This window comes from Galeopterus variegatus, unplaced genomic scaffold, assembly GCF_000696425.1.
Source record: "Galeopterus variegatus unplaced genomic scaffold, G_variegatus-3.0.2 Scaffold6205, whole genome shotgun sequence".
Classification (NCBI taxonomy): Eukaryota; Metazoa; Chordata; class Mammalia; order Dermoptera; family Cynocephalidae; genus Galeopterus; species Galeopterus variegatus.
This window is the reverse complement of record NW_007732316.1, coordinates 50,369-69,939: the sequence shown is the minus strand read 5'-3', so window position 1 is coordinate 69,939 and position 19,571 is coordinate 50,369. Positions and strand designations below refer to the sequence as shown.

At 43.0% G+C, this 19,571-nt stretch overlaps 1 protein-coding gene and 1 pseudogene across 1 annotated transcript in view; both read left to right on the top strand.

Moving 5' to 3' along the window:
• Nucleotides 1–19,571, top strand: part of LAMA1 (laminin, alpha 1) — a gene marked incomplete at its 3' end in the record, with an annotated part of 112,327 nt that overhangs the window by 42,874 nt on the left and 49,882 nt on the right. The window contains 10 exon segments of the mRNA XM_008590575.1: nucleotides 2,342–2,469; nucleotides 5,391–5,477; nucleotides 8,674–8,885; nucleotides 14,073–14,179; nucleotides 14,447–14,627; nucleotides 15,268–15,404; nucleotides 16,075–16,311; nucleotides 17,331–17,474; nucleotides 18,133–18,312; nucleotides 19,097–19,282. Coding sequence (XP_008588797.1) covers nucleotides 2,342–2,469; nucleotides 5,391–5,477; nucleotides 8,674–8,885; nucleotides 14,073–14,179; nucleotides 14,447–14,627; nucleotides 15,268–15,404; nucleotides 16,075–16,311; nucleotides 17,331–17,474; nucleotides 18,133–18,312; nucleotides 19,097–19,282 — 1,599 coding nt within the window.
• Nucleotides 2,924–4,082, top strand: LOC103605976 (annotated as a pseudogene).

Sequence of the window (19,571 nt, the reverse complement as noted above, 5' to 3'; positions counted from 1 at the left end):
CGTCTCTCCCTGTGCCATTCGGGCTTGCAGGCCAGCCTTTCACAGACCCCCACAGCCAGCATTGTGGTTTTAGTTACAGCTAGGCTGAAAGGATAGATTTCTCATGCTTTATTAATACTGTATATATTTACAGAAATATAATCATAAATATGCTAAATAGCAACCGGCCTCAAAGCTTTAATTGCAATAAATAATTATTTTATAGTTTGAAACATTATTTTGGAAATAATTTTATTCTTAGGAAGAGTTACAAAAACAGTACGGAGAGTTCCTGGGTAACCTTCACCCAGCACGCCTAATGCTACCATCTTGCATAACCAGAGTATGGTTATCACACTAAGAAGTTAACACTGGCCCAGTGTGACCAGCTAACTCAGACTTCATTCCAGTTTCACCAGTTTCTCCGTCCATGTCCCTTTTTTTTTCTTTTCTAGAGTCAAACCCAGGACCCCCCACTGCGTTTAGCAGCCTTGTCTCTTAGTCTGCTCTATTCTGTGACAATTCCTCAGCCTTTCCTTGTCTTTCACGACTGTGGCACTTTTGAAGAGGGCTGGGCATTCTGTGGAACATCCTTCAGCAGGGCTTGCCTGGTCTTTTCCTGTGACTCAGCTGACATTTGCACTTCAGCATAATGCTCTGCTTTTCTACCCTGTCACCCATTTTGCAGTTTCATCAGCTGACTCACGCTGTCCTGTGTAGCATTTCTGCCTCCAGCACGGGCCCCACCTAGGGTTGGGTGTCGCATCCCACTGCCACGTCTCTGCAGGCTTCTTTAATCTGGAATGTTTCCGCAGCCTTTCTTTGTCTTTTATGACACTGGCATCTTGAAGAATATGATCATTTTTTTAAAAAAATAGAATTTACCTCATTCTGGTTCCTGGTACTGTTTTCTCATGGGTGGATTCAGGTTGTGCATTTCAGGCCAAAATACTGTGTTAGTAATGTCGTGTCTTTCTCAGGGCACCATGTGTGGAAGCCCACATATCCATGTGCCACTCACTGGTGGTCTTCATTCTGATCACACAGGTGAGGTGTTGGTCACTTTCTCCACTATATATTTACTATTGTTTCCTTTGCAAAGAATAAGCAGTCTGAGGAATGCACTTTACCACCATGCAAGTATGCCCTTCCTCCTCAGAGCTTGCCCTCAGGTTTAGCGGTCTGATGATTCCTGCCTAACCAGCACTTACTACCATGTTTGCAGGAGATCCTCTAACTCCAGCACTTCCCCTTTGCTTATCAGTGGCACGCAGCAGCTTCCTGGTGTCAGCAGGAGCCCTCCCTTCTCATATGTTTATTTATTTATCTACTTGTTATCTCTCTGTACTCATGGATTCCAAATTGTCCCTGATGTGGCCAGAGGGGGCATATCCTGTAGCTTCTGATTGCATGGTGCATATTGTGCAATGAATGTTGTTGCATTGCTGGGTTTCTGGATTTTGTAACTTTCCTTTAAAGAACATGTAAGTTCATTCTGGCAGGCAGTTAAATTATTTCAGGTCAGCCTGATTGCTTCAAGAGTTGTGTCAAGCTTTGCTAGGGTGGGTGCAATGTAGCCTTTACTCTATGGCAGGTTTGCTTTGCCATTAAGGAGCTGCCTGGGGCCTTTGCCACTTGGAACACCTATTGCTCAGAAGACTCTGAGTGGGTATCTCTGAGTTCCCCACCCTAGCTTGTTGGAATTCTGATGTTCCTTAGCTCTGTACTTGTTCTAAATTGTTCAGCTTACAGCTCACCTATATTTCTAGGTCTGGCCTCATTGAGTTTCACTGTATGCACAGGCAACTTAGTATTCAGCCATCTGAAGGGGTCCCCTGTGCAGATTTCTGGAGCTCATACTCTATGAAAGCTCCAGTACTCTGCCCAGATCTCACTTCATCCAGTCTCCCCAAACTCTGACCTCTGTTCCTCAAATCAGCAAGACCACCATGCTCTGCTTGGGCTCCCACCCAGCAGGTGTCTCCAGGCATACGGACATACGATCCTAGGACACCCTCGATGCCTGCCCTCTCCAGGGCATCACAGACCTGCACTAGCTATTGTTCAGCTTCTGAAGGCAGCTGTTTGTTACATTTTGTTCCAGTTTTCCACTTGTTTCCTACAGGTGGGCAAGTCTGGCACCAGTTACTCTGACATGGTGTAAATGTTTCTAGGTTTCTCATTTATACAAATTACATTTTTAAAAAATAGTTCATCTGAAAACAGGTAATCCTTCATCATATAACTTAGAGTGTAGCGACTTGTTTTAACATTTTGTCTTTTCTTTCACTTGGACTTCAAGTGAATCAGAAAACCTTTTTAGGAAACCTGAGCTGACCATCCTTTCCATCCTGTGCTCTAGGCATGCACGCACAACACCACCGGAGCACACTGTGAGCAGTGCCTGCCCGGCTTCTATGGGGCGCCTTCTCGAGGGACTCCTGGGGACTGTCAGCCTTGTGCCTGCCCTCTTTCCATGGCCTCCAACAAGTAAGACCCTCACCTCCACCCGCGCTCCTGCCCAGTGCACCAGGATTCCCATCTAGTGCACTGTATCTTCCGAGCAAGACTGTGTGTGTGTTCTAAGTGTGATAAGCGTGCGACTCTTGCCCAGTGGGGGCTGACCAGGTTTAAAGAAGGGAGGTTGGATTCTCTTCTTTAAAATAAGCGTGGTATATCCAGTTATGTATCCAGTGTGTGACATGCACGCTGTCCCCTCTCCAGTGTTGGTCATCAGCTCTTTCACGGTGTGCGTTGTTTGCCTGCCACTGGGTTAGGAGGTAGGAAGGAAACAGAGATGCATGAAACATTGGCCCTGGGCTTAGGGAGTTTTTGACTTAATAACCAAAATAGAAAATGTGAGGCTAAATGAGAATGGTCGGTGGAGGGCTGGACCTGTGCTCTCTCTTCCTTCCTCCCCACCTGCGGCTGCCTCTGGGACCCCATGTCATCACCCACTCAGAGCACGACGCCTCCCAAGAAGGGAGGAGACAGAATTAAACCAGCCCCAATCAATGGAAGATCTGGAACCTCTCTGAGAACTGGTGTTGCTGGATTGCCAAATGTTGGGAAATCTGCCTTCTTCAATGTGTTAACCAAGTCAGGCTTCAGCAGAAACCTCCCCATTCTGCACTGTCCATCCTCATGACAGCTGAGCCCCTGTGCAAGAGGAGAGGTTTGACTTTCTTTGCTAGTACCACACACCAGCAAGCAAAATTCCTACCTTCCTAGTGTAGCAGCTATTGCTGGCCTTGGGGAAGGAGCTCCCAATGGGCAGGGCCCGGAACATGGCTTTTTATCTCATATTAGTGCCTGTGATGGGATCTTTCATCAAACACGTGCTTTTGAAGATGATGGTATCACACATGTTGAAGGAAGTATAGGTCCTATTCAAGATATAGAAATAATACATGAAGAGCTTTATTGGTAAACTAGGAAAGGTGGCTGTGAGAGGAGGAGATAAAAATCTAAAACCAAAATATGACATCATGTGCAAAGTCAAATCCCAGGTTATACATCCAAAGAAACCGGTTCGCTTCTATCATGATTGGAATGACAGACTGGAGTGCTGAATAAACACTTATTTTTTACTTTAAAATCAGTGGTCTACTTGGTTAGTCTTTCTGGAAAAGCATACACTAGAAAGAAAACAAGTGGTTGATAAAAATGAAAGAGCAGGTGGACAAGTGTGACCAGATGCCTTGGTCATTCCTTTTAGTGGGGCCTTGGAACTCAAGTGGCATGAATTGAGTGCTGAGGAGAGACAGAAGCGTCTGGAAGCAAACATGGCACAGAGTGCTCTGTCCAAGATCATGGAGGCCGGGTTTGCAGCCTCCGGCTAGAACACTTTTCCCCTGCAGGCCCGGATGAGGTGCCTGTGTGGGCCACCAGGAAAGGGACGACGGCTCCACAGCAGCAGCAGGGAAGACTCACAACAGAGTTTGTAAAGGGGTTCATCATGGCTGCAGTAATGAAACAGGAAGATCTTAAAGATGAAGTTTCCGAGAATGCAGTCAAGGTTGCTGCAAAGTACAGACAACAAGGCAGAAATTACATTGTTGAACATGACATTATCTTCACCTCAACAACCAAAGAAGAAATAACTTTTAGTTACTGCTCAGATAAATGCACAATTTCAAAAAGGCATATGATTTTTTTAAAAAATTAATATTTATGAAAACCAAAGGGACAAATAAAGGAGGGGGTGGGAATCTTCTACAAATTATTTTTGTTTTAAAATTGAAATACCGTGTACTTTGAGGGAAAAGCAAGTTCACTAAATGTGAGCATTTTTGCTTTTTACATGATTAAGACCCTGCTCCAAATCATAGAAGCTTTTCAGGAACCATGTTGCTGTCATGATACTTCATTAATCTGTCCGTGGACGCCAAGCTCAACACCTTTGACAGTGGGGACCACGTGGCTTGCTTCTTTTTGAATTTACAGATAATGCAGGTTTTATAGGACTCCAGATGTCTACACTCACTTAAACATTTGACAAAACCAGAAAATAAATAAATAAGAATGGTCTGAGTTCATTCATTGATTGAACAAGTATTTGGGTGCCTACTGTGTACTGGGTATTCACAGCAGGGGCTGAGTGTCCACCTGCTCGTGCATAGCTGCTCGCCCCAGGGGACTCACAGTGTGGTCCTGGCCATAGCGGGGTCCTGTCCAACCTCCCTGGTGGCGCAGGAATGACACTACAGAAGCTCTGCTAGCAGACATGAAGGATGGGGAGGAATTGATCAGCACAGGAGGGCATTCCAGGCAGAAGAACAGAGTGTGCCAGGGTATGGAAGCACAGAGGACACATCCTGTCCGAGGAGTCGCAGGTGGCCCTGGAGCAGAAGGCATGGAAGGTGGAAGGAGGCAGCCTGGGCACGGCCTCATACCCCAGGTTCTCTCTCAGGTTCAAAGCTCTTCCTCCATGCGCCCCCAAGGAATTCCCCACAGGGCTTTTCATTTGAATCTCCAGTGTATAAAAGGAAAGATTGAGGAATAGGGCTTGAAGGGACCTCAGTCAGCAGTGGGAGTCCTTGGGGAGGCAAGGAGCCACCTGATGCCCTTGAAAGCAGGGCCAAGGACCCCGAGGGGAGGGACCCAGCTTCCCAGGAGCACCTAGTGGGACTGGAGGCAGCGACAGCAGAATGGGGCTTTGGGCTGGGCTGGGTTAGCCCGGGCAGAGAGGGGCAGAAGCAGTAAGCGCCCTGTGGCTAAGGGACAGGGGCATGGGTGCTCAGGGAGGGCCGTGGGGACAGACAAGGCCCACAGGACGGGCTGGGTGGCTGAGGCCTCGGGTTCTGGGCTAAGTTTGTACAGACAGGAGTGCTAAAAATTAAGCATTTTCAATATTTAGAAATCCTGCACCATCTGTTATAAAACTGCACTCATTTCTAATGTTTCGACAGTTTCAGCCCCACCTGCCACCTCGATGACACCAACGAAGCGGTCTGTGACCAGTGCGCTCAGGGACATGCGGGAGCCTGGTGTGAGAGGTGCTCTGTGTCGCTCCACTGGTTTTGAAAAGCGGCATCATATTTTTTTAACTAAATATGAATTCTATGTGTTTTTTAAAAATATGGGTGTGGTTTTAGAGTTTGGGTGTATAATTATTTCATCTAAACAAAGAAAAAACGTATAGCAGTTAAAAATTAATGTTAAAACTTGGGAGTTTTTACGGAATGATATTCTTTCTCTAAATAATTAGCTTTTCTCAGAGCTAATCTGAGTTCTCATCCAGAACAATGGGATACAGTGAGGAGTTAGTGTTTACAGCTCGCCCATGTCAGTATTCCATCACTCTGGACCATTCTCTAGGTGACAAGTGGCTTGATTTAACAGTTGTCTGCGGCGCCTGACCACTAGTGTTGTGTTTTACCACATGCAAGGCTTCGTGCCCAGCTCTGGCTAAGCCTACAGTGAGGAGTTAGTGTTTACAGCACGCCCATGTCAGTATTCCATCACTCTGGACCATTCTCTAGGTGACAAGTGGCTTGATTTAACAGTTGTCTGCGGTGCCTGACCACTAGTGTTGTGTTTTACCACATGCAAGGCTTCGTGCCCAGCTCTGGCTAAGCCCATAGGGGAGCTGGGTGGCATCCCCAGTGGTCCGGTTTGGGTTGGAGTTGGCTCTGGAGACAAATTTACTGGAGTATGTCTCATTTTGGCATTGAAAAATAAATAAAATTATAGTGTGTTCCTCCTAAGTTTATGAATATTCAAAGAAATATTGAATGTGACAGCACAAACTGACACATCAAACGATAAATATGATTTTGTATTATCATCAGTATTTTGTGATGATCTTACTCACATTGAACTTTGAAATATTTGCATATTTCCCAAAGGAAAAGGAGGCTTTAAATAGGAGGGAGACACAGCAGGAGATAGAGAGAGACAGGAAGAAAGCCAGAAGCGCGGGTGTCCCGAAAACCTCAGTCAGCTCCAGGCTCCGAAGGGACAAAGGTCATTGATCATGTTCCATTAGAAAGATTCCATAAGATGAGGTCTAAATTCTGCTCTCTGAGTTTAGCCCCTGGGAAGTCTCCGGAGACTTTAGGAAGAGCAGTTTTGGCAGACAAGGGGCCAGGAGGACCGTGCACAAGTTGGGCTGGATGGACGTGCTCAGAGGGAGAGACAGTAGGGAGCAGGGGGAGGCAGGATCTCAGAGGGAGGGTGTGTGCGTGTGTGTGTGTGTGTGTGCGTGTGTGTGTCTTGGATAACTTTGTCTTGAGTGGTTACCTGTGTTAATGCAGGATCTCTAACTGGTCTAATATAGACCTGAGACCTAATTTTTTTTTCCCTCATATGCACCACAGAATCACAACATGATGCCATTTATTTACAAGACTCTGAAAGCATGAGTCTCCACGATCAAATATGTACATTTTAATATTTGAATATTTACATACTGAAACCATATCCTGGCTCAATGTTAAGAATGGTATTTTCAAATATCCTCTCAAAATGTAAAAATATCTAGTAACTCATGCTCACCGTTTTGCTTGTCTAACAAGCCAATTTTTAGCTTTCTTTTAAATAAATATTCAGACATGGGAACGACTAAAACTAATTTGTGTTAAGAACTATTTAAAACTTGTTACACTTTCAGGTACTTTAAATCCTGAAGTTCTGATCTACAGTAAAGAAAGTCCTGGATATGCCAAGACCTAATTTTTCCCTCTCCGTTGGCTCAATTAGTTACTATCCACGAAGGCCAGTGGCCTAGAAAGCACGCACTCTTCCACTGGAGGAGAGAGTGTTAACTGACAGAGCACAGCTCTGCTCCCAGTGACTGACGTGTTAGAAGCGCACTGACGCTCAAAGCCTGTCAGGTTTGCCAGGGAGATGTTAAGGGGTTGTATGAGGCAGTCGGGATTTCCAGACATAGGGTGGGAAATGGTGAGATCTAACCCAGAAACTGCTAAAGCGGGGTGTAGGCACGACTTGGCCGAGTGTGCCAGAACTACCCGACCCCCGCTCACATCTCTGCTGAGTTCTGCTTCCAGCCTTGAAATCACGTAGAACTACTCACTGAGAAAAGTAGATTTTCATATACCTGAGATGACTTTGCCTTAGGGCTGATACAGCCTTCGTATTTGTTTATTTGTTTGCACAGTCTTAAAGAAGAAGTGAATGAATAAAAACGGCAATTACAAATTTTGATAATTTCAGGGAAATGCTGAAGTCCTCCCATGATATTATAACGTGGAGACACAAGAGGGCGCCAGCGACACAGAAAAAGTCTTTTTAGAGGCACAGGCTCATTTCACGACCCTGGGCCTATTACCCTGATCTTCAGCACTGTGGCTACCCTAACTAAGTATCACAGCGGGATAATGATAACTGGTATTTGTACAATGCTTCAAAGTTTATAGAATATTTTTGCAATTCTCATGTCATGTTTTTTCATCTTTACTGAAAACTTTCATGATTCATTTCTCCCTTCATTTATTGTTTATGAAGTGTCCTGTTTCCAGGCCTCTATTCTAAGTACTGTGATAGGTAGTTGGAAAATTATGGTCCAAGTCTATTGGGAAACTACACATGGTGGTGTCGGGGGAAAAGCGCACGTGTGGACCCCTTGGAGTCTGCCTGATGTGGGTGTCATTCCAGGGTGGGTGACTGAGCTGTGTGACATGAAGCAGAATTATTAACCTCTCTGAGCCTCTATTTCCTCACAGATAAAATGCACATAATTATATGTACATATGAAGGCCTTTCTGAGAAGTCAGTGGGATAACAAATTTAAAGTTCTAGACACTGAGTAAATGGTAGATATTATAATTACTACTAATAAAAACAGCATTTCTATTATTTTTCTATACCAGTGCTGCCCCATAGAAATNGCCTGACCACTAGTGTTGTGTTTTACCACATGCAAGGCTTCGTGCCCAGCTCTGGCTAAGCCCATAGGGGAGCTGGGTGGCATCCCCAGTGGTCCGGGTTGGGTTGGAGGTGGCTCTGGAGACAAATTTACTGGATTATGTCTCATTTTGGACACTCTCCCCGTGTGTCACAATGGGTGAAGGAGCTCTGTGAATGCCTAAACGTGGAGTTACAACCCTTTCACAGTAAATCTCACAGAAAAGAGTCAGTGAGATTTATTAGCCATTCAAGGTGTGCCTGGACAGTGGGGTAGTTTCCTGAGTAATTGCATTGATTGGATCCCACTTTGAATCTTTGATGCAGATGTGCAGACGGTTACTATGGAAACCCAAAAGTGCCCGGGGAATCCTGTGTGCCGTGTGACTGCAGCGGCAATGTCGACCCTTCAGAGGCTGGTCACTGTGACTCAGTCACCGGGGAATGCCTGAAGTGCATGGGGAACACAGACGGCACCCACTGTGAAAGGTGTGCTGCTGGCTTCTACGGGGACGCCGTGACTGCTAAAAACTGCCGAGGTGTGTGCAAGTGCAAGTGGGTCTGTTACTTATTGCCTGCTGTGAATCTCTTCCATCCACTTACGTGTCTGAAAAAACTCAGACTGCTGGATAACTTTGTCTTGAGTGGTTACCTGTGTTAATGCAGGATCTCTAACTGGTCTAATATAGACCTGAGACCTAATTTTTTTTTCCCTCATATGCACCACAGAATCACAACATGATGCCATTTATTTACAAGACTCTGAAAGCATGAGTCTCCACGATCAAATATGTACATTTTAATATTTGAATATTTACATACTGAAACCATATCCTGGCTCAATGTTAAGAATGGTATTTTCAAATATCCTCTCAAAATGTAAAAATATCTAGTAACTCATGCTCACCGTTTTGCTTGTCTAACAAGCCAATTTTTAGCTTTCTTTTAAATAAATATTCAGACATGGGAACGACTAAAACTAATTTGTGTTAAGAACTATTTAAAACTTGTTACACTTTCAGGTACTTTAAATCCTGAAGTTCTGATCTACAGTAAAGAAAGTCCTGGATATGCCAAGACCTAATTTTTCCCTCTCCGTTGGCTCAATTAGTTACTATCCACGAAGGCCAGTGGCCTAGAAAGCACGCACTCTTCCACTGGAGGAGAGAGTGTTAACTGACAGAGCACAGCTCTGCTCCCAGTGACTGACGTGTTAGAAGCGCACTGACGCTCAAAGCCTGTCAGGTTTGCCAGGGAGATGTTAAGGGGTTGTATGAGGCAGTCGGGATTTCCAGACATAGGGTGGGAAATGGTGAGATCTAACCCAGAAACTGCTAAAGCGGGGTGTAGGCACGACTTGGCCGAGTGTGCCAGAACTACCCGACCCCCGCTCACATCTCTGCTGAGTTCTGCTTCCAGCCTTGAAATCACGTAGAACTACTCACTGAGAAAAGTAGATTTTCATATACCTGAGATGACTTTGCCTTAGGGCTGATACAGCCTTCGTATTTGTTTATTTGTTTGCACAGTCTTAAAGAAGAAGTGAATGAATAAAAACGGCAATTACAAATTTTGATAATTTCAGGGAAATGCTGAAGTCCTCCCATGATATTATAACGTGGAGACACAAGAGGGCGCCAGCGACACAGAAAAAGTCTTTTTAGAGGCACAGGCTCNAGGGTGGGTGACTGAGCTGTGTGACATGAAGCAGAATTATTAACCTCTCTGAGCCTCTATTTCCTCACAGATAAAATGCACATAATTATATGTACATATGAAGGCCTTTCTGAGAAGTCAGTGGGATAACAAATTTAAAGTTCTAGACACTGAGTAAATGGTAGATATTATAATTACTACTAATAAAAACAGCATTTCTATTATTTTTCTATACCAGTGCTGCCCCATAGAAATGTAATGTAAGCCACACATGTAATTTAAAATTTTCTAGTACCCACATTAAAAAAAGATAAAAAGAATCAGGTGGAACATATTTTAATAATGCATTTTGTTTAACCCAATATGTGAAAAAATTATCATTTTATCTAATCAAGTTTTTAAAGTATTAATGAAATATTTACTTTTTAAAAATATCGAGTCTTCAAAATGCAGTATATATTTTATAGCCCACCTCAATTAGAATGCTAAATTTTCATCAGAAATACTTGAATTTTATTTAAATTAAATAAAATTCACTGTTGAAAAGATAATGTAATCTTTCTACATTTTCGATTTCACATTGAAAAATAAATAAAATTATAGTGTGTTCCTCCTAAGTTTATGAATATTCAAAGAAATATTGAATGTGACAGCACAAACTGACACATCAAACGATAAATATGATTTTGTATTATCATCAGTATTTTGTGATGATCTTACTCACATTGAACTTTGAAATATTTGCATATTTCCCAAAGGAAAAGGAGGCTTTAAATAGGAGGGAGACACAGCAGGAGATACGAGAGAGACAGGAAGAAAGCCAGAAGCGCGGGTGTCCCGAAAACCTCAGTCAGCTCCAGGCTCCGAAGGGACAAAGGTCATTGATCATGTTCCATTAGAAAGATTCCATAAGATGAGGTCTAAATTCTGCTCTCTGAGTTTAGCCCCTGGGAAGTCTCCGGAGACTTTAGGAAGAGCAGTTTTGGCAGACAAGGGGCCAGGAGGACCGTGCACAAGTTGGGCTGGATGGACGTGCTCAGAGGGAGAGACAGTAGGGAGCAGGGGGAGGCAGGATCTCAGAGGGAGGGTGTGTGCGTGTGTGTGTGTGTGTGTGCGTGTGTGTGTCTTGTGTTCGAAGAGAGACAGTGGCGTGTGCACAGTCAAGCTACAGGACTGGCAGAGCAAGTTCCTGAAGGCAGCAGTGAGCTGGGCTCAGAGCATTTCATCCAGTCCCTGAGAACTGTGGCCTTGATGCACCTACACCAGGGAAGACAGGAGGCCAGAGAGGCCCAGGGACCTGGGCCCGGGCAGTCTTAGTCAGCTGCAGAGGCAGGACTCCAGCGCCTTTCTTTTGACCATCAGCCATCCAGTGTCCAGTGTCTATCACTCCTACGACAGCTTGCTGCCACATAAATTGTGCTTGGACTTTTGATTATTTATGAATTTTTGTTTCTTTTCTTACATTGTTATATCATATGACAGTCATTGTACATTTTCTGAGTCCAAGCATTCATAAACCTGGAATATTCTGTCTGTGAACATAATTAAATATTTTAACTGAAGTGCATGTTTACAGTTGTCCTGTGAACATTTTTGTCTAAATAATAGACTTCCTTTTTATAGCAGTTTTAGGTTTACAGAGAAATTGAGTAGAAAGTGCAGATGGTTCCCATACTTCCACACCCTCCCCGCCAGCACACACCCAGTTTCTCCTGTCACTAACATCTTACATTGGTATGGTACATTTGTTACAATTATGAACAAATGGATAGATGATTATTATAAGTTCAGTTTTACATTAGGGTTCCAACTTTGTGTTGTACAGTTCTATAGGTTTGTCAAATGCATAGTGTGATGCATTCACCATCACAGTATCATACAGAATAGTTCACTGCCCTAAAAATCCTCTGTGCTCCATGTATTCTTCCCTGTCTCCCTCCTTCCTGCCCTGAAACTCTGGTAACCACTGATATGTTTTTTCCCATTACCTCAAACAATTACGGCTTGTGTTGGTAACATTCAAAATCCTCTCTTCTAGCTAATTAAAAGTATGCAATAAACTGGAGTTAATTACAGTCGTCCTACAGCGCTGTAGAACACTGGACCTTATTCCTCTGTCTCGCTTCTCACTATCCCCCTCCTTCCTACCCTTTCCAGCCTTTGGTGACCACTGTTCCACTCTCTACCTCTAGGAGGTCAACTATTTCAGCTTCCACGTGTGAGTGAGAACGTGTGGTGTTTCTCTCTCTGTTTCTGGCTTACTTCACTTAACATAATGTCCTCCAAGCTGACTCATGTTGCCACAGATGATGGGATTTCACTCTTCTTACGTAATAACTTCGTATAGCATACATTATACGAAGTTATACGACCACACATGTAATTTAAAATTTTCTAGTACCCACATTTAAAAAAAGATAAAAAGAATCAGGTGGAACATATTTTAATAATGCATTTTGTTTAACCCAATATGTGAAAAAATTATCATTTTATCTAATCAAGTTTTTAAAGTATTAATGAAATATTTACTTTTTAAAAATATCGAGTCTTCAAAATGCAGTATATATTTTATAGCCCACCTCAATTAGAATGCTAAATTTTCATCAGAAATACTTGAATTTTATTTAAATTAAATAAAATTCACTGTTGAAAAGATAATGTAATCTTTCTACATTTTCGATTTCACATTGAAAAATAAATAAAATTATAGTGTGTTCCTCCTAAGTTTATGAATATTCAAAGAAATATTGAATGTGACAGCACAAACTGACACATCAAACGATAAATATGATTTTGTATTATCATCAGTATTTTGTGATGATCTTACTCCCAGTAGTGGGATTGTTGCATCATATGACAATTCAATTTTTAGTTTTTGGAGGAACCTCCATAATGGCTTTCTGTAACGGCTGTACTGATTTATATTCCCTCCAACGATGTATATTTCTCCACATCCTCACCAGCATTTGTTATTTTCTGTCTTTTTGATAATAGCCATTCTCACTGGGGTGAGATGATATCTCATCGTCGTTTCGATATGCATTTCCCTGATGATTAGTGATATTTAGCATTTTTTAATATACCTGTTGACCATTCGTAGGTCTTCTTTTGGGACATGTGTATTCAGCCCATTTGCCTATTTTTAATCAGATTATTTGCTTTTCTGCTGTTGAGTTGTTTGAGTTCCTTGTATATTCTGTATATGAATCTCTCATCAGATGCATAGTCTGCAAATATTTTCTCCCATTCTGTAAGTTGTCTCTTCTTTCTGTTGATTGTTTCCTTTTCTGTGCAGAAGCTTTTTAGTTTGATATAATCCCATTTGTCTGGGTCTTCTTTTGGGACATGTGTATTCAGCTCATTTGGCTATTTTTTGATCAGATTATTTGCTTTTCTGCTGTTGAATTGTTTGAGTTCCTTGTATATTCTGTATATGAATCTCTCATCAGATGCATAGTCTGCAAATATTTTCTCCCATTCTGTAAGTTGTCTCTTCGCTCTGTTGATTGTTTCCTTTTCTGTGCAGAAGCTTTTTAGTTTGATATAATCCCATTTGTCTGTTTTTGCTTTTGCTGCCTGTCTTTTCAGATTCTCTTTTAGACCTGTTAAATTGCATAAATTTGAAAAGTTGGAGGACTTTATTTTTTGTTTAATTATGAAATATTAATATGCATATATTATCTAGATTGTTGTAACTGAGTTTTACAATATTAAACAAATGAATGAATGGAATGAGAGCAAATGGCTAAATTGATTTTGAAATCTCTAGTGCATATTTTTAATAAAAATGTGCTGATGTACATTGATTAAAAAATTTCAAGGAATTCAAAAAATTACTCATAGCTTCAGTATTTTTTTTTTTCTGTTATGGTTCCTTTCACCAATTCTATTTTGGTTTACTTTTCAGGAAAATGCTATATTTTAAAAGTTATTATGAAGTAATATTTTTCTTTAGTTTTGTGATTTGAAACATTGAATGTTTAAACTTTTTCCTTTGAGGATTAAGGATCTTAACTATAACCAAGCCCAGAAGTGACCGTTGTTATATCTCTTGTGTGTGTTTGTGTTAGCCTGTGAATGCCATGAAAAAGGCTCCCTTTCCAGTGTGTGCCATCCTGAGACTGGACTCTGTGACTGCAAACCACATGTGACTGGACAGCAGTGTGACCAGTGCTTGGTAAGATGCTTACTGGTCATTGCGTACAATTAAAGTATTTGTTATTGATGCGTGTAATTGACACCTTAGCCTTTGTTCTAGAAATTGAATTCCTGCCAGAGAGAGCTAACTCCCTAAGCATGGCTGGTGAATGCTGTGAATCGTGTCATGAATACTTTATGATTCTGTCAGACATCCTGTGTGTGTCATTTGCAAACATTCTAGTGTGTGCAGTTGCTTATTGAAACACATGTTGGCCTCCACGGTTGTTCCCCTCTTGTGAAATAGCACGGCTACTACGGGATGGACACGGGGCTCGGCTGCCTGCCCTGTGGCTGCAGCACAGCAGGCTCCATGTCGGATGACTGCTCGGATGAAGGACAGTGTCACTGTGTCCCAGGCGTGGCTGGGAAAAGGTGCGACAGGTGTTCACCAGGCTTCTATGCATACCAGGATGGTAGCTGCACACGTAAGCACTTGAATTTTTGTTTGCCGCACTGTAGTGATTTCCAGACTTTTGTCTGAGCCCTCCTTTGACTTCTGACTTACTTCTGTTAAGTCCTTTTACTTTTGCTCTCCTTTACATGTAGGATTTCATACCTTTGTTTTCTGTTTCCTGATCCCTATCAGGGTCCAAGCATAAGTTCTGGTCATGGCTCTGTCACCTGCTAATGGTGTGAGCGTAGATTAACACTTAACTTCACTTAGCCTTAGTTTCCTCAGCTGTGAAATGGAGAATCTCATTATCATGTACATCAAGAAGTTTTTGGAAGTGCTGTACGTAAAGTCCTTACTACGGCACTCGGCATGCAGTAAATGCCCAGTGTTAGCTCTGTCTGCTTTTCTCACCCATTGAGGTCTTTTCCAGTCTTCTCTGTATTTCTCCCACTGTGTCTTGATTATCCATCTGCCGGCAGCATCTCCTGACACAGAGGAACAACCACCTCTGCGAGACATGGAGGGGTCTTGGGAATCATGAGGTGTCTTTTAGGAACTGGAAGAATGGTTTAGATTATTAATAAAAGGGAAATAGCTTGTAACATCAACTCTTGCCCCGTTAGAGACATCGATCGCCCCGATCCGTAAGCTCATGCTTGTCTGTCTTTTAGCCTGTGACTGCCCACATACTCAGAACACCTGCGATCCCAACTCGGGCACCTGCATCTGCCCTCCGCACACCCAGGGTCTGAAGTGCCAAGAATGCGAGGACAGCTTCTGGGGCCATGACCCGCAGCGCGGCTGCCAGGTGCGCTAGTCTGCATTGCTCTGCTGCAGCAAGTTTCCGCCCTTTTCTTCTAGCCATTCTCTTGGTTTTCACCTGCTGAATAGCTTTGTGGTTTATGTTTAATGCACAGTGCAGATCATAGGAATCAAAGTGGAGGAAGCAGCACCCTTAGAACACCTTATTCTAGGTTTTGAACCTCACTGTGAAATTGATGGTTAGAAAATCCAAAATGTTTTGTGCTCTTTAAATGTATTCTGCAATGTGTACTCTCTTCCAAGAGGAAGTCATAAGTTGCTTTATTGGGGGGTTTATGTCCAGTCTGTGAGGGCTGCAGTTTTCCATGTCACTTTCTTTGGTTAAATACAAACTAAGCTTATGTTTTGAAAACAGTGGAAAAATTACTTGACTTCTAAAATATTTTGCTAGACTGTTTTGACCTATTAGATTGCATTTCAGTGCATAGTTCTGGCCCAGTGTGCATGTGTCACTAAGATGCAGACACGTCCAGCAATCAGGGCAGTCCTTATCTCCTGTTGGCACAGGGCAGGGTAAATCCATGTAGCAATAGTGAGAGAGAGATCAGTTCATTTGTATAGTTTCCCCACATTTTGTATTTTCCTCTAGCCCAAATATGTGAACATCATGCAAACACAGAAGCCGACTTTTCACTCATGTGGTTTCTCTCTCTCAGGCCTGTAATTGCAATCATGAGGGGTCAGCCAGCCATCAGTGTGACGTGATCACTGGCCATTGCCAGTGCAAGTCGGATTTTGGTGGACGGAGCTGTGATCAGTGCTCCTGGGGTCACAGAGACTTCCCAGACTGTGTTCCCTGTGACTGTGACCTGAGGGGGACATCGGTGGACACCTGTGACCTGGAGCAGGGTCTCTGCAGCTGTGCACAGGAAAGTGGCGCCTGCACCTGCAAGGTATTTGCTGGGACCTTCCATCCTTCCTCTCTCCTGCTCAGCACTGTGGTGACTCTTGGGCTTTCAGCTCTTTAAATAAGCTGTGAGGTTTTAGATGCTTCCTCTAATGAGTTCACACTTCCTTCCACGTCTGGGTTTAGAGACTGTTACGCTTTTCTAAAATGATGGAAGATTCTCAAAATGGAATTTTTACTACTTATTATAAGTGTCAGATGCTGGAACTGATTTGAAAAACACGCTGAGTTTTCTATCATGTGTTCCAGTGGGCTGAGTAGCTGATCTATTTTGAATATACAGGTAACACGGGTAGCACAGGGCTTCAAGACTGGGGATTTTATAGCTGTGTGGTAGTTATTATTTTGGGGGCTGGCCAGGCCGAAGGAAATTGTGTTTATGATTTTCCCAGGAGGTAAGGTTTCAACGTCATTTTTAATTTCATATGTTTCCATTAGTTCTCCCAGTGACCTTTCTTATTAGGGAGTCCTTGCACCTTCTCTGGTCCTTTCCCCATGGGGGGTGAGATGGAAGTCAGGGATAATGGACACGAGGAAGGGAAGACTCATGTAGATGTTATGGTCTGGGCGTAATGCAGACACCAGTTTCCGTATTTTTGGCTCACTGTACCTTATGAAAACAATTATCATTACAGACGACGAGGACAGCAGGGACAGCCTTAATAATCACCTGGTCAGGGCTCCTCTGCACTGACTGGTCTTTAGAATCACCCGGGGACTCGAGGCGGATTCCACGGCTTTCTCAGAAGATTCTCATCAGGGAATCTGCATTTTCCCAAAGCTCCCAAGATGATTCTGATTATCAGCCACGTTTGGGGATCATTGCTTGAGTCGCTGGGAAGAACTGACGCTCAGAGATGTTAGGGACTTTGCTTAAGGAAACAGCTGGTTTCATGATGTTTGTGAATCTAAAATTATTTTTGAGTTTTACTTTGTTTTTGTTTGTTCGAAAATGGCATCTCTTTTTTTCAAGCAAAAACAAGTCCATTATTTGTTGCCCTTTAGGAAAATGTCCTTGGCCTCCAGTGCAGCGAGTGTCGACCTGGCACCTTCGCTCTCCGTGAGGATGACCCCCTGGGGTGCCGCCCATGCTTCTGCTTTGGGCTGTCACACCTCTGCTCGGAGTTGGAGGGCCATGTGAGGACCCCAGTAAGTGACACACGTGGCTAAAGTGGTCCGTTTTTATCCCTCTCCCCTTGGGAGGGGGTGGAGGTAGGAGGGACACTCGAATACGTACATTAAATGTTGCTCTTACGGCATCAGACTCTCTAAAAGGCTGATGTGGGTTAGTGTATGAATCAGAGCTCCAATTCTGCTGTCCGAGGAAATACATCGGGCTTGAGCTGAAGGCGTTTGGTGTTGCTCCTTTGCTAATCTATCGACAGCTTTAGTTGGAGAGAAATAAAACTGCAATCTAAAAGGCTGATGTGGGTTAGTGTATGAATCAGAGCTCCAATTCTGCTGTCCGAGGAAATACATCGGGCTTGAGCTGAAGGTGTTTGGTGTTGCTCCTTTGCTAATCTATCGACAGCTTTAGTTGGAGAGAAATAAAACTGCAACATCTCAGCAGTCTCCTCCCTATAACTGAACACTGCCCCAGTGTAGCAGTAGTTTGACCCAAAAGGCAGGAGTTTAAAAAGCACTTTCAGTTAATATTAATCCAGAGGTTGAGTTTAAGAGAAAAGTCTTAATTCCCATTTTAATAATGACACTGTTTCCTCTCTGAAACAGTGGTGGAATCTAACTGATCCAGTGTGGGTGGATAATTCATATTCTGAAGTGCATTTTCTTTCCCTTTGATGACCAGGTGACTCTGGGCTCAGATCAGCCTCTTCTGCGTGTGGTTTCTCAGAGTAACCTAAGGGGCACCACCGAAGGGGTGTATTTCCAGGCCCCCGATGTCCTGCTGGATGCCGTGACAGTCCGGCACCATGTCCAGGCAGAGCCGTTTTACTGGCGGCTGCCAGAGCAGTTCCAGGGAGACCAGGTGAGGCACAAACCCAGTCCTTATTTCCTGGGGGACATGGAGATAATGTAAAATCACAATAGTCTGTGCTGGCCTATCATTAAAAGAAGTGGTTATTCATTTCCTGTTCTAAGTGGCAATGGAGAAGTTTAACACTTATAAAAATCCTCCCAAATGTATGGATCTTTAAAATTTTTCATTAATTTTTAAAATCTTTTAAAGTTCAAGTCATATTATTTTTCTCCTTCCTAAAGCAGTCATTTAACAGACATACATTGTATTTACAAATGTAAGTTCAACAGAAGCCTAGGTGCTATGCCCTGGGAAGCCCTTCTCGAGAAGCTGTCACTCATTTTGGGGCAGGCAACTACTGTAAAAGAGTCCTGAAAGGTATTGCTTGCATTTTGGTTTTATATAAACATCAGAGTCTGTGCGTGAATTCACTCTGATCTTGAAAATTTGCAAGTACTAGTGTCCGTGCAGTGCTCTTGTTGATATAGATAATTTTTAATTCAAAGGAGAATGAAACTAATTACCATATTGATTTGTCATTTTGGAGCTCACCTTTGTGGGTGACATCAAGAAGAACTTAGCTTGTGTCAATTTAATAATCCATAATTAAGTAGAATTAGAAGGAAGTAAATTTTAGACGACATATTTTACTCATGTACGAGCATACTTCAAGAAGTTCATGGAAAATTGGGATTAAAAGATAATATTAATCTTTCTTGAACTTTTTGAAGACTCCTTGTGTTTTTAACCAAGGTCATGTCAGAGAAGTAAACGACGATTTATTGTCTGATAGCTCATGGCCTATGGTGGCAAACTAAAGTACAGCGTGGCCTTCTATTCCTCGGATGGCAGCGGCACCTCCAATTTTGAGCCTCAAGTTCTTATCAAAGGAGGTCGGACCAGAAAGCACGTCATTCACATGGATGCACCAGCACCAGAGAATGGAGTGAGACAGGAACTAGAAGTAGAAATGAAAGAGGTGATGTTGTGATCCTTTCATATAAGTTCCTTAAGGGTGCGAAGGTGGCTATGGATGTAATGAAAGCTCAAAGCAGTTTATAAAATGAGCAACACTACCCTGGAATCAAATTTCCTATGGGTTTAGCAAGATTTCTTTTTTTTTTTTTTTTCCTTTTTTTCTTTTTTCGTGTCCGGCAACAGACCGCAACCCTCAGTGTCGCGCCCGTACCGGACCAGGACCGGCAACGGGATCGCAACCCTCGGTGTTGCGCCCGCACCGGACTCAGCCAGTGAGCGGGAACCGGTCT